At 45.7% G+C, this 15,584-nt stretch overlaps 1 protein-coding gene across 2 annotated transcripts in view; it reads left to right on the plus strand.

Moving 5' to 3' along the window:
- Positions 1–997: 997 nt before the first annotated feature.
- Positions 998–15,584, plus strand: part of ST6GALNAC5 (ST6 N-acetylgalactosaminide alpha-2,6-sialyltransferase 5) — a 103,315-nt gene continuing 88,728 nt past the window's right edge. The window contains exons 1-2 of one of the 2 annotated variants that reach the window (XM_059727962.1): positions 998–1,707; positions 1,957–2,205. In XM_059727962.1, the coding sequence (XP_059583945.1) occupies positions 1,693–1,707; positions 1,957–2,205 (264 nt within the window). In that variant the 5' untranslated portion in view covers positions 998–1,692. The remainder of the gene's footprint in view (positions 1,708–1,956; positions 2,206–15,584) is intronic. The other variant, XM_006262626.3, reaches the window with a different exon arrangement.

Consider the following 15,584-nt stretch of genomic DNA (forward strand, 5'->3'; position numbering starts at 1 on the left):
GCATGAGCTGCCTTTTGTAGTCTATTGCAGGAAGCCTTGGAGAGCCACAGATAATTTGCTTTCAATGATTCATCAAGTTGGCCCTTTGTTTCACTAATTTGAGTGTCAAGTGCAACCGCATAATAAAGAATTACCAAGACCTGATAAGATTCTTTTTATACTGCTTCCCCTGTCTTAACAACTGGTACTATTCAACCTAAACCACAAATTGAATAAATAGCAACTATGCCTGCAATACCAACAATCTTCTTTTAAATGATAAAGCATGTTTACTGCCCTATCCACTGATGTGGCATACATTGTTTCTGCTAATAATTTCTACTTTCTTAAAAGGCATTAGATGCTGCATGCTGCGCCATAGCTAGGGATGGTATTTGTTCCACTGATACTCTACCAATGAGTTAGTAAATATGAAAAATGAATTTCAGTGACAATTCCAGCCTTGAGAAAGATGCTATTGTGATCATGGTTGAGTTAACTTGCTGATCATTTTCTCCTTAATGTAATCTTTAATGTTATATTGCTATAGGTTAGATGTGAAGCCATAGATTAAAACTATTATTTTTGAAGACTAGTTCCAAGAGAAATAGGTTCATAATTAAGATATACCTTATTTTGCAAAAATGCTATGCTGTCATTTTAATAACGTCATAAGAAACCAACCTTAAAATGGGCTGCTTTGAAGGGGCACATATATACATGTGAAATACCTGGAGCAAGAAACGCATGCAATTTAAGTGGCTATTAAAGTTTTCACAATTGACCTATGCACCATTAATACAGTAAAACCAAAAGAAGAAATAAGGAAAGACTCCAGGGGGCTGCTTATCAAATGAGAGTGGAAATATATATATATATATATTTTATGTTCAGCTCCCAGAAAGATGGCATTAGGGGCAAGACTACAAGAAACTACGGGTCTGCTTCAAAATGAGAGCAGCACGTTTAAACGAGGGACCAGAAGAGAGTAAGCATTACAGGGGAAGCACCAGGATCTAAAGAGCCCAGTTAAAACAGTCTGAGGCAGGGTGGGTGCTACGTTTTTTGGCAAAAAGAAAACACAAAAAAACCCCCCTGAACATAATTTAGATGAAAGATTGTTGCCTGAAAACCACAAGCCTCACAAAACCCAATCCATGCTTGGAGAGTGATGAATTTTCCACTAGGACAAACAGAAATCACGGAAGGTGGAGACTGTGCCTCGGTGCTAAAAGCAGGATTAAACAAAAAAGAAAACCAAGCTGGTGTCACACAAGGGCGGGGGGAGTTGGGAAAGCAAACGTGGACCAGGAGCCGGCAGCTGTGAAAGCCTCTCTCCCGTTTCGTTTCAAGGTGGGGAAACGCGCCCCTCTGCCCGCAGGGCGCAGCAGGACCCGACGGCGCACACAACTTCACTTCTGCAGCCCCTGAAGCCGCCTCTGGGCTGGCGGCGGCGGAGCGGAGGAGGAGGAGGGAAGCCGAGTCGTTTAGGACCCAGCAGGCAGTGGCAGGCGGCTGCCGTGTGTCTCGCTCAGACTAAGAGGGTCCAGTTTTAATTCCGTCTCTAATCTCCGCCGCAGACAGACGGCCGCGTTGCCCCGACAGCCACGCTCGTCCGCGCCCCGCGCCCCGCGCGCCCGCCATGGGGAGCCGCGGGGGAGAAGCGGCCCCGGCGGCGCGAGCTTGAGGGCTGGCGACACCCGGGAGCGCGACATGAAGACCCTGGTGGTGAGTGAGGGAGGGAGGGAGGGAGGGAGCGAGCGGCCGGAACCGGCCCGGGCGCACGTCCCAGCCCAGCGCACCCCGCTCGCGCCGGGCGGCCGCGGAGGGGGAGCAACTTTGCCCCCGCTTTGCTGGTCCTCGTGCCGCCCCGGGCGGGCGGGAGCGTCCCCGGGGCAGGGGAGCCCGCTCCTCGCCGCGGGGGGATGCGGGGCGGGGGGCTCGGGCGGGTCCCAGCGCTGTGTGTCCCCCTTGCAGCGCCACGGGCTGGCGGTGTGCTTGGCGCTCACCACCATGTGCACCAGCGTCCTGCTCGTCTACAGCAGCATCGGCGGCGGCGGCCAGAAGGAGCCGGGCGGGCGGCGGCAGCAGGTGGCGGTGGCGGCCTCGGGCGAGCCGGAGAAGCTGCAGCAGCAGCAGCCGGAGCTGGGCAGTGGCCCGCGGCGCCCGGCGCTGCCCGCGGGGACGGGGCTCCTCGATGGCTACATCAGTGTCCTGGCCCACAAGGTGAGTCCCGGCCCGGGGGGTGGCAGGTGTTTCACCGGTGCTCTGCTGCTCCTCCTCCGCTCTGCTTTCGTGCCAGGCTCAGCAGCTTAGCACCAGACAAATGCCTCCGTGTCTTCGGGCGCTTCGAGCAAAGGGTGCTTTTTGTTCGCCCGGTCCCTGGCAGGGGCAGCAAGCGGGTGCAGAGGAATAGGCTTGGGTCTTGTCTTTTGTGTGGGAACGTGGTTATGCCAAGTCAAAGAAATGGGCTCAAACTTAGAGCAGAAAGTCATCTGTGGTGTCCCCGGTGTCCCCGGTGTGGGAGTGGAGCCGGCTGTCTCCGGGAAAGCTGAGAAAGCCCTGTCCTCCTGGGCTGGAGAGCATCTCCTTTGCTGAAGGATGTTCTCCGTGCCAGAGGGAAGTTGTGGACCAGCATCTTCATCACAAAAGGCACTTCTGGGGCACTTCTTTCATTTCATACCTTGTTGCCCTTTCACCTCAGCAGCACTGACTTTGCTCGTTAAGCTCAAGCAGACAGACTGGCATCCCTTATCTTGAGGTGCGAAGATGTAATCCCAGGGTGGTCTGCCTGGTAGCCTGTTTCCCCAGGTTTTCAATCTCCAGTGCCCTCAGATAGGGGTGAACAGAATGAGGGATCCATTATTTCAGATGGTCACGTGTGAACATCCCTCGCAAAGGACAGACATTGGTGCCAAACATCTGAGCGGGGTAGGAGGGTACACACGGGTTTCCTGTTTGGAAACCAAACAGTTTCGAATGAGAAATTTGAATGATACGTTATAATCAGTGACAAGTTATTGGGCTCAATATAGCTGGTTTCGTGTGCCTGTAACAGACAGGTGGTCTAATGGTCCCTTCTGGCCTTACACTTCGTGAATGTTTGAAAGGCAGGACTGTGTTACTCGTCACAAAGGAGCATGGACCCTAGTGGCCCTCATTCAAAGAGGACTGGACGTGGCCCTTGTATAACAACAGCATCCGTGTCAGTGGAAGCCAGAGGGAGCAGAGCCAGCAGCAGCAGCAGGTGAAGTGGTAGCCTCTGGAAGTGTGGAGAATCAGTAGCTGGATAGTTTATTGCTTCAACTTCCCCGTGGATGTCTCCATCTCACCTGTAGATATGGCTGGTATTTGGCATGGGGTTTGTGTTTTCTTATAGCTAAGTAAGTCTTCTTTCTGTTTGACGGGACTGCGGCAGGTGAAATAAACAGGGTTGATTTGGGAACAGGTTTAAGTGACCACAGTCTTTGTAAATAGTAATATTAAAGTGGCAGGCTGGGTCTGAGCAAGCCCTAATCCCTGTCACTGGTTCTCCTGACCCAGCAATATTCCTAATACTGGACAGCAATGCCAGAACCAAAACTGCACATTGCTCTTCAGACTCAGTATTACACTGTATTCGGATAACAGCTGCTCCTCTGGTTTGCTGATAATGTATCTCAAAACCTAAAGATACTTTCTGTTCATGAGTTTCATTGCAGTAAGTAGCAGCTTAGGCCTTCACTGAAGTTGTATTAATTTTTCCAGGTAACTTCCATGATGCTAGCATGTCCCTGCCTCCATCTTCTCCATGCCCCGTGAAATAATGGAGAGCTATGCCATGAAGTCTGTGTGAACATTTGCTCTGCACAGAGGGAGGGATACCACTGTGATCTGGCCATTTTATTTAATTTATTATTACAATTTATATGGAGTTACATGGGTTTAAATATGCAGATGACATCATGTTTATCTTTTCTCATTTGTTGAGCTAGGGAACAATAGTGTAGGTAAGCAAGGATGGGTGGACTATTGATGTTGAGAGCAAGTTGGAAGGAAAGATTGTTAGAAAGAGAGAGAGGGTGCTGTAGATAGGATACAGGAAACTGTTCTAAGCATAGGAGGCAACCTGAGGGACAGTAGAAAAGTCCAGAGTACAAGAGAAAGAAATTAGGAAGATGAAAAGAGTGATAGGAAGAGACCATGAAAGGAGAATTGACAGCATGACAACAGAAGGGGTAAAATTATGTAGGGTTGAGGATGAGAAGCTCAGATATGATGCTGTAAAAGACAGAGCGCCGTTAATGAGACTGAATGAGTGTATACAATAGTGAGAGGTTTGAAATGGTGAGAAAGAAGGTGATGTTTCAGATAGACTGGCTAGCAAATTTCCACAATTTAGTTTCCTTCATTTTCCATATGGAGTCTGGATCTGCCATTCTAAATGCTCGAACTGAAGTATATACTTTACATTTTTTGTGTGTGTGTTGTGTTCAGCAGACAGTGCTGCATAACAATTGAGCAATAAGAGACAAAAGGATAGAAACCAGTTTTAAATCTGGAAGCTAAAATATTTTGACTTTGTGTTTCTGTCTCGCATGTTTTGGTTTACTGAGTTTGTTGTTTGTATAGTGCCTATGTGTGACTTGCATTATGATGTATATACATATACATGTACAGAGGCTATATAAATACTAAGTTTATTAATAAGAACCAGAAAAGAATTATATTGGCACATGTAGAGGTTGTTTTGGCATTTCTCTTCAGGGATAAATATTGCAAATTATCCAGCCTAGTAAAATGTGATACACTATGTGTCATTAATAGTAGTAGTAGTCCAGTGCTTGGCAGGCAACAGGTACTGAAACAAATTGTCTTATTCTTGAAGATAATATTTTCCTGGAAGTCAAGACTTGAATATTGTTGAACAGAATGGCACTATGTTTTAAATATCACCTACACTACTTTTTATATGCAGAATGAATTGTGGTCCTAGGTCTGCTAACAAGATGAGCACACACAGCTCATATTATACCTAACTTTTCTCATTTATTTTGTTTTCTCATTTTTCTAATTTACCAAATTGAGGTGATTCTTGCGAAAAACTCTTATCGCCTATCCTTTGCTTCTTATCCTTTGCTGTTTAGTTTTTTGCAAACCAACTCAATTTTCTTGAATCAGCCAGCAGATAGATATTAGAACCAATGTTCTCAGTTTCAGCAGCCTCCTGCACTTCAGAAGTGGCAAAATATATTTTACTGAACTGAGCTAAAAAAAAATTATATATATAAAAGGTCTGAATGGTTCCCAGCATTTCATGTGTAGTATCCTAGACCTCCAACAGTTGAAAATCTTTACCATTTAATGACTATGAAATGTGTAGGTGGTCTCACTTTAGTTCCCAGTGGCTAGATGTACATACTGTAAAAATATAATCACAATCTATCCAAAACCCACAGATTGTTAAAAGTTGCTGCTGAGAGGTCAAGGACTGAGGGGACACAGAGAATAGTACTTGCTCTTTCTCCTCTTAGAAGCTGCCACTTCAGAGCAAAACTGAGACACGTTGACAAGCCAGCACAGGGAAGCTTGCACTGTCTCTGTAAATGCAGTATCCTTTCTATGGTTAGAAAGAAAACAGTCTCCCATGTTATCTAACCCAGTAGCTTTTATGACTTCTTTCTGTGTCATCCTGCATCCCTAGTTTTAATGGAAGTTAACCACTTTTTCAGAAGAGAAACAAGCTTTGTTGGTCTTTCTCTCTAGTCATCAAACAAAGGGATATAATATTTTTTTACTCATTTATTCAAGTGAGAAGTACAGTGTTAGCAATAAATTACAATTAATGCTAATGTTTTACAAGCAATTACTGCATAGAGATAGGAGAGAAGCAATGAATGTAACAAAGTCTAGCAGTATTATGAAACTTTCCAGAAATAAATATTTAACCATCTTATTCTGAAATGAATGTGAGAACATGCCTCTGGATAGTGGTAAGGATCCTTTACCCGAGTGTTGACTCAGCAGTTGATACCATGAATAAAGTGTGAGGATTTTGTCACAGATATAATTGAAAAACATCACAAGCCATCAAAGACTTTGATTGGTGTTGGTCTACCCTTAAAAAAAAAAATCTTGTGTATAAAATGTCTCCATGCTTTGGCCCAAGTCTGGGCCCTTTCAGAGCACATTATGACCAGCATGATCATTTTAATGGATCATAATAATAAAATGTCAGAGAACAGTACAGTTAATCAAGAGCTTGAAGAGGAATCATTCTGCAAATAGTTATATAGCTCCATAATCCCTCAGATATAAGGAATTGTCTAGGACATAATTACTTTATGTAAATAAGAGAAACTTTTTTCAAGGACAGGGAGAAAAAAGTTACTTTACCCCTTTATATTTACTTAGTGCCATAAGTGTCAGATAGAACATCTGAAATTCCTAATTAAATAGGAAACAACAATTTGGCCTGAATCGCGCTTGTGACCATCAAACTAAACATTCATGGCTGAAAAACTTAATTCAAATGTGGTAATAGAGAGAAAGATAATTTGTTTTAGGAATTTGGTTTATTCTATTTTTTAAAATCACAAAATAATGTGTTGTTAGAATAGAATATCTCTTTTTCCTTTCAGGAGAGGTCAAGCCTCCTGGGAAAGGGCATGTGCTGAAGTGAGCTTTTGGCAGATTTCACAGATCAGCCTAGGAGCAGAGGCTTTGTTATGCAGTGTTTTGATGGAGCCTTTGTTATGTAATAGATCCACAAGGGGGAGACTTTATTCTAAGATAACCTTGTTGGGGGAGTCTTTATGGTGACAAGTCTCAGCAGGGTGTAGTTTGGTAACAGAGTAGGAACTGGGCTTCTTTTATGGCACTGCCTCCATGTTTGAAGATATACAATTAATCTGTGCTTCTCAAAGCTCATAGATTCATTAAAATAGTCATAAAGTCAATATATTGAAAAGTGGAAAAAATTATAATATTTAGACCAAACTTTTGAGGGGAAGAAAAAGGCAAAATTCAGCAACACAGTGAATTACACTGAGTGAATATATTTATATACATATGCATTAATTTTAGAGAATTACAGTCATCTGAATGTTTGCAATATTGCATTTGCTTTTGAGCTACCATAGCAGTCACTTATTTCTCAGTTTAACAAATCATAAAACTAGTTCATTGCATTTTAATTATCCTTGTTTAAAGTTTTTATCAGCACCTTTGGGCAGTGAGTGGTAACATTCAGTCTGCATTACAGAGGATGCAACAGAGAGCGAAAATGGTACTTAGTGCTGTTTTCCAGCTTGCTGACACATTTGCAAACAGCCGGCAGTCCGGGCTTGGCACTATTTCCATCTGTAAGCTCTTGAAGTGCTTTTGTGAAGTGAAGTGAAGTCTGTTGCTACCTCTGCCTGTATCAGTCAACTCAGAATATTGTGCATTTATTATTTTCTTTTTTTTTTTAAAGAAAAGGGTCAGATTCTCCTTAATTGTGCTCCTGAATTGAACAAAATTTCTGTGGGCTTGGTAGTTGGCTTCAATAAGGATGACAGAATTTGGACAGAGAAGTAAAAGATAGAGGAGAATATTTTACAGCTATCTGTGTTACATAAGCTTTTATAAAATAAGAATTATCTAAGATCAAATTCAGCTGACTCTGGACAAAGGTCAGTGCTTGTTAGTTAAATGACAAAAGGAGTCAGCAAAAAGAAGTGCAGCTATTATTCAGTGCCCAAATGTATTGGATATTTGAAGGTGTTTGCCCTCTGGCCTTATTTTGTACCCAAGATACAGAGTTATCCTACATAAACTCTTGCCATTTGATATGTAATAGCTTACACACAAATAAAGGAGCACTGATAACATCCTGGTTATTGTGGAAATAGAGCACATGAGCAAATCCTCAGCTGAAGTATAGTGTCAGAGTTGGAGCTGGCAGTTTACACCAGCTGTGAGTCCATCCCCAGATGGTGTGAGACACCATCAGAACTCAGAGGAGTGTATATGGCATAGGTCACTTTTTCCTTTGTCCTGAATTTTATCTATATGTGGGATTTTAACAACTAAAATGTGTTTTTAATTATTTACTAAATGTTTCTACACATTTTGTGTAGTTTTTCCTCCTCGTTTAAAAACCCAAATGAGAAGAGGTTAGTTTGGACTTTTTTTCTAAGCCTATCAATTGAGTTTAGGAAAGTTATAAATGATGGGATAGGTGTTCGGACTAACTGCTAATGCTAATAGCATGTTAATACAGTTTGATACAGTTGACTGCAGTTAATTCGCATTGTAGTTAAACCTGCAAGATTAAAGGAGCGGCAGTGCACCCCACTTCTGTCGTGAATTAGGTAGGTCCCTATCATGAATCTTTGTTGAAAGACCCAGAATGTAAACTGGGCTTCTTGTAAGGGGCCCAATCGTGCTTCTCTTGACTACTGTGGAAACCAGCCTTTGCTGTGATAGATACTAATTTTTGTCAACATCTTCTCGATACGATTCCTTAGGTTTTGCCTTTTAATCTGAAACATAAGTGTAAATTGTGAGGTGTTATGACCTATTGATGTGTCTGGAAACCTATAGAACACTTGGATACAAATGGTTTTCTTTTTTTACTGACCCCCTGTACTAGTCCAACCTGCCTTGCCCAGTACTGCACTCTGTGAAATACCTTGTTGCAGAGGTAGCATTGATTATTAAGAAACTCAGTGCATTAATTTAACTTCTAATTAGGACAATTATGATCAAATCAGTGGCGGTTCAGTGCTGATATAAGCTGATGTGACAGCACAAAAGCCACTTTCAAGGTGAGACAAAGCACCAGACTGCCTCACTTCATCCCTAAGCAATGTGTCTCCATTAGTCATTACTGTTTTGTTCTCAGTTAATGCTAAGTGCCTTAAGACCAAGTAAATTACTGAAGCTTCCTATTAGCTGGAAAGGCAAATATTTTCAGTTCAGAAAGTCCTAAGAGTTAGTCCTAACTAAGAGTTATCAGATTATCCTTAAAAATCTCCAAATGGCTGCACAATGCAATTGTAAAATAAGAGCCAGATTCTCCCTTGGGATCCTAAATAGCAAATCTTATTTCTTTTTCACGAGTTCAGAGACTTGCAGCAGAACTGATGTGGTTCCTTTGGGAAGGAGCTGGGTAGGATTCTGATGGGCCATACAAAGTGTATGTGCAGCATGGAGTTCAGCTATGTGAGAACCATCCCCATGCCCACATGGAAGTAGTGAAGTGGGCCAAGGTTGGAAGTGCTTTTGCAATGCACCACAGGAGCTTCTAGGGACTTTTTAAAGTCTCTAACACATGTGAAAATCCTCCCTCCCTCATCCTTTCTGCTCAAAGGCATGGTTCCTCCGTCCCAGAGGTTGGGGCTGGACTGAGCTGGGGATGGGGATGACAGGAGCGCTGACAGACAGGGCTTCCCTTTTCCCCGCATCAGCTGGCAGGGTGGGGAGAACTACTCTGCCACCATGCTAGTGCCACTGACCCCTTCCCAAGCTGAGCCTAGCCCAGCTAGCTCTGGAGTTTCCTTGTCCTACAGAAGTGGAGAAAATAGCAGCAGTAGGCAGGGAAGTTGGGGAGGGACGGGGTGCAGGTGGGAAGAGGAGGAAAGGGATCTGCCTCTGAGCAGGAAGGGGGAGTTCTCACCTGCTTTAGGGACTTACAGTCTGTCCTTGTTAGTGGGGGTGGAGGAGGCTGGGAGCAGGGGGTGAAGCCAACCCTTCAGTGTGAGTTGCTGCTCCTGCATCCCCCTTTGGGAAATCCTGTATCCACTCCTGCTTGGCTGTATTCTGGAAGAGAGGTATTGTCCTTGTGGCAGGCCAGTACGGGGCGCTCCTGCATTGAGTCACCCACCTCACTGCGCCCGACCACCTTCCAGGCTCCAAGTGCCTCCCTGGGGGTGCCTGATGTCTGGCCGACCCCCTTCCTGGAGCATACCCGCTAGCCTGGGGGTAACACTGCCACCATCCAGGGATGGGTTTGATTCTGGCTCTGTGAACCCTGGGAAACACAGGCCTGGTAGCCCTCGAGGGTACTTGATTCACTTCAAGGACTTGGGATGCTTCCTTCAGTCGGAAGCACAAGTAGTGGTCTCCCTTAGTCAGCCAAACCAAGGGGACCCCAAGGCATAATGTAGACCCACTCCCAATAAGTCTCCCACACTAGGTACAATGGAGAACTTTATTGGTTACAAGGGGTAGGGTTGGAATAGGGTATAGGGTAGAGCAATATCAAAGAAATACCATAGAGCAAACTGGCATGACTGGGTAGCCTTTGATCATGCATCTGAGTTACTGCAAACTATATATCTAGTTGGATCTCAGGTAGCTTACTCACAAGTATCATCCAGAGGCAGGTGGAGATTCCCTCTGGAGGCAGGCAGTTCCTTGATCATGAGTCTTGAGAGAGAGCAAGTTTCAGATGGTCCAGCTCTTCTCTCTCTCTGAGTCTTCTTCATAGCTGCTGCCCCCTCCTCCTGGGCAGTCCTTAACTTATATAGCCCTTATTACCTCATTTACCTGGTCCAATGGAGGCAAGCACCGGTTGGCTGTCAGCTACCAATTTAAAATGCATCGCTAGTTGCTGGGCAGATTGGCAGTTCCTAGCTCCCCAGGAAGCCCATGCCCCTCACCCAGGTATGTGATGCCAGTCATGTAGGCAGAGGGAGCAGGTTTCCCCACTCCCTCAGGAATGTATCCAGCTCAGGTTGCCTAAAGAGATAGGGTAAGGTGTGTACCCTCTGCAGGGCCCATCTTAATCAAATTGTCACAAAGCAGAGTTTTTGAGTAGAAACATAGGTGGCCTTCTGCCACAGTCCTGAATGCATAAGGGACGTGCAAACTATGTATTGAATGTAATCAAACACTGGATTCTTAAAGGACTAATGCCCATTTTATTTTTTGGTGAAGTTAGATAATTTTTAAAAGTGATGGGAAGTAGCTACAGAACATACATACTAACTAACATTTCTCTTGGGTGTTTGGATTTCAAACACAGTGGCATAGTGTTAGTACATGAGGGCCGTCTGGCGAAGCTTCATTGTCTGATATAGAAGGACTGTGAAGGGTAAATCCACAGTACAAGGAGCAAACAAGAAGTACAGGTTAGTTTAAAAATACCAGATTTAGTAGTCTAGCATCTTGTTAGTAACATAGGTTTGGAATTTATAAAAACATGATTTATACTTAAATGTAACCCTTTACAATTCTCTTGGAATTGTACTAAAAATCCCACTGCAGAAGAGAGAGTTTGTTATGAAAGAGCAAGAAAAATGAGAAGATAATGACTCTCAGTGAGCATTCCATATATTTTGAATATGTCTTGCTTTTTTTTTCTGGTACTTCCAAGTGTTCAGCAAAGAATATCATGTTTGCAATTTAGTATATTATTAACATCCTTCTACATTTTTAGGTCTTTAATACTCAAGGAAATAATATATACATTTCATATTGTTAGCCAGTATTAAATGTGAATATATCTTTCTCTCTGCTATGGGAGGACAGCAATACGTAGAATAGATATAGTAATGCTATATTTGTAATTAGTAATGCCAATTGTTTTCTCAAAGGAAAAACTCAACAGGGAAAGTCTGTGCAAAATCACACTTCAATATCAGATACTGTGTATAGGAAACTTAAGGCAAATCTGCTGTCCTTCAAAAACTGATCACTGAAAAATAAACAGGTAGAAAAAGACAAGGTGCTTCTGGAGACTGCATTTATCACTAAGAACATGGTTCTTTCTTTGCCTCCATCTAAGATAAAACCTTTTCTCCTGGTTTTGAGGCTCAGGGGCAAGCTTCTTCTGTAGTTACATGGGTTACATTCAGGCTCATTACACTTCCGAATGTTTTTTCCTGCATTCCTTTTTCTGTGGATGAGCCCTGTAACACTTGCAATGAAATTCACCCTCATGCTGTGCACAAAATATAAGAAGGATATGAGGAGGCACATAATCAGACCCCCTACCAGGACAGTTGGCTGTGGCTGTTTGTATTTGACAAAGTCCCTCCATACTCGTTTGAAGAATTTGAGCCACTAAGTACTGATCCTGTGACATCCCCTTAACTTGTCTTTGGTAGGCCTACAGAAACCACCCTACTTATCAACCTGTTCAGGACCACAGAACATAAAGGTTAGTAGGAATCAGGTGAGACCACACACACTGACCTCTTGCCAGCTCCACTGCAGTGATTAGGAGACCTGTGGGCCTCTGTGTAATGCTGCAACTGCTTTCTCAGTTCACCCACCTGTGCCTGGATACTTGTGGGAAACTTCCCTCAGAAAAGTAAAATTCCTCAGACATTTATATTAATATTTTGGTAGTTGTTTTCTGTCAAAATACATTTTAACAGGAAGGTTCTGTGGTTGTCTGCCTATGTCCTGAGACCAACATGGCTACAACCTACACCCTTTTAACAAGAAAACATTTTATAATTCCCTTTCATCAGGCGAGGATTCCTTAAGGCACATGTGAAATCTTTCAGTGACATAGTTAGTTCCAGTACTTTTGGGTGGGGTTGTCCACTTTCTTCTTTTAGCTTTGCAGCATTTACTTTACACCAGTGGCGCTCAATCTTCTGGCCCAGTGGCACAGGGTTGGTCTGCGGGCCAGATTGGGGCCTGTACCTACCCTCCACATCCCAGGGTCAGGCCCTGGGGACCCCCTCTGCCTTTGGCACCTAATCTAGCACACATGGCCATGCTATCTGCTATCAGCAGATATCATCATGCTATCTGCTATCAGCGGATATCATCATGCCATCTGCTATCAGCAGATGCATGACGAATAGGTCCAAGGAGGTGATATTTCCCCTCTATTGGGCGCTGGTCAGACCGCAGTTGGAGTACTGCGTGCAATTCTGGGCGCCGCAATTCAACAGGGATGCGGATAACCTGGAGAGGGTCCAGAGAAGTGCCACTCGTATGGTTAAAGGCCTGCAGACCAAGCCCTACGAGGAGAGACTAGAGAAACTGGATCTTTTCAGCCTCCGCAAGAGAAGGTTGAGAGGCGACCTTGTGGCTGCCTATAAGTCCATCACGGGGGCACAGAAGGGAATTGGTGAGTATTTATTCACCAAGGCGCCCCCGGGGGTTACAAGAAATAATGGTCACAAGCTAGCAGAGAGCAGATTTAGACTGGACATTAGGAAGAACTTCTTCACAGTTCGAGTGGCCAAGGTCTGGAACGGGCTCCCAAGGGAGGTGGTGCTCTCCCCTACCCTGGGGGTCTTCAAGAGGAGGTTAGATAACCATCTAGCTGGGGTCATCTAGACCCAGCACTCTTTCCTGCTTATGCAGGGGGTCGGACTCGATGATCTATTGAGGTCCCTTCCGACCCTAATATCTATGAATCTATGAATCTATCCCAGATGGCTCCCCACAGATCCAGAAATTTGGCAGCAGGGGAGATGTGCCATTGCTCTCCCACCACCAAATTTTCAGACCTCTGGGCTAAGGACAGACATTCAGTGCGCAGAAACAAGTTTCCAAATGGCCAAAACTGGTTTGAGACAAACCTGGTTGAATGTAGTATCAGACTTAACTGATTTGGCTCAAACTACTTTATGCAATGTCTGTCCCAGACCCCTTCCTGATTTAAGTTAAATGAGACTCCCCCAGCATCCTGGCATGCTCTCTGGGCTGGGTGGGGCTCTCTGCTCCAGCCACAGGGCTGACCTCACCCCTCTGCTCTCTAGCCGGAGCAGGAACCAGCCCTAGCAGAGACACCAACTGGCATGGCCCCATTAAGGAAATGTGGAAAGGGAGAGGGGTAATTATTCCCTCCTTCCCCTCTTTCCTCACCGCAGCCAGGGTCTGCCCTGTCAGCTGGAGAGCAGAGGGGAGGGGCCTGTAGCAGTGGCCCCTGGAGCTGGCAGACCCTGGCTTCAGGGAAGGGATGGAGGGAGGAATTAACCCTTCTCCCTGCCTCCCTCACCTTAATGGGGCCATGCTGGGTTGGTTGTCCTGCAGGGTGCAGTGGGGGACTCTGATCCATCCTGGGAGAGATTCTTCCCCCTCTTCCTCCTCCCAGGGTGGGGAGGGGCACTGTGTATGGTGCTGGATGGGGACTCTTCCTCTTCCTCCCCTTCCCCCCCTCCCCCTGCCACCATGGTGCTGGGAGCGGGGGGGGCTCCATGCAATGCTGCATGGCCCCAGAGCAGGAGAAGGCAGGGGATGCTCTGTTCCATGCTGGGGGGATCTCTTTCCCCTCTTCCTCCTCCCCCAGAAGGGCAGCAGGAGCATGGGACTTAGCTGGGCAGGGTGTGGGTGTGGGTGTGAGGATGGGGTATGTAGGGACCCCCACATGCTCCCTCCATGGCATGCAGCCCCTGCTGCCTGGCAGCAGCAGCAGGCAGGGAGGTCAGGGCACTCATGCTTGGTGCAGGCACAGCTCCAGCCAATGCTGCGTGGGGAGAGGGAGTGGAGCCCGCCCTATCATGGGGGCTCTGCTCCCCGCATCTGCAGCTCTACCACTCACAGCTGGGGAAGCCTCGCACTGGAGCCTGCTGGCTCCCCCGCTTCTTGCTGCACAGGTCCCTGCACTCTGCCTGGAGTGGAGGGAGCCCCACACCCTGCTTCCACATGGAGTCCAGCATGAGGCTTCCTGGCTGCAAATGTGCAGCTACAGGTATGCAGCTCGGAGCCCCAGGGATAGAAGTGGCTGGGCAGGCTGCACAGTGCTGCACTTCTTGCCCCCGGTGCAGCGCTGGCTGCCTATATCATAGGGGCTCCGCGCGACATGCCTGCAGCTCTACATTCAAAGAGGAGAAGCCCCGCACTGGACTCCGCAGGGGTTCCCTCCACTCCCAGCAGAGTGCAGGGACCTGCGCAGCAGAGAGCAGGGGAAAGAGCTGGCTCCAGTGTGGGGCTTCCTTCCTTGCGAGTGCTGGAGCTGCAGGCATGGGACTGGAGCCCTGGCGATAGAGCAAGCTCCACTCCCTCCCCACATGCAGCATGGGCTGGAGCCACACCTGTGCCATGCATGAGAGCCCTGACCTCTCTTCCTGCTGCTGCTTTCTTTTTTTTTTAGGCTCCTGTGTTTGAAAATCTGGCTACATATTCCCCTTTTTGCTAGATGTATTAGTGGGCCACTTCATTTGCCAAGTTTTACAATACTTTTTGGGGGTCCTTACTATACATTACATAGTCAAATGCATACTTACCCCTTATTTGATTTGACTATCTCTTCTTTTGTAAAGTATGCAGTTGCATTTAAAAAAAATTAGAGCTACTTTCCTGGCTGCACCCATGTCTGCCTTGCACTTCTGCAGTAGCAAAAAGCAGCTGTAAAGCTGCCTACAGGGACAGCTGAGGTTGCTTTCTCATGCACTCCAAGTAGCTGCTATATATATCACAGGAGAGCACTAGTAGTGGAAGTAGAGTATCAGGGCCAGCAATTGTGCTACTCTGCCTGATGTCCTCGCAGCACAGCCGTCCCTCTGGGGCTGTAGTAGTAGGTGTAATGTAGAATAGTCCTTATATTAATCTAATTTATGTCTGGGGGCATTTTGACCCCTGGGGAATTGAGTGATGCCTCAAAATCATCTTTTGCTCCCAAACTTGGCATAGCTGGGCATCTTACTAAGTGTGTTGGACCCTGCTGGTGTCTC

The sequence above is a fragment of the Alligator mississippiensis genome, chromosome 5 (genome assembly GCF_030867095.1).
Source record: "Alligator mississippiensis isolate rAllMis1 chromosome 5, rAllMis1, whole genome shotgun sequence".
NCBI lineage: Eukaryota > Metazoa > Chordata > Crocodylia > Alligatoridae > Alligator > Alligator mississippiensis.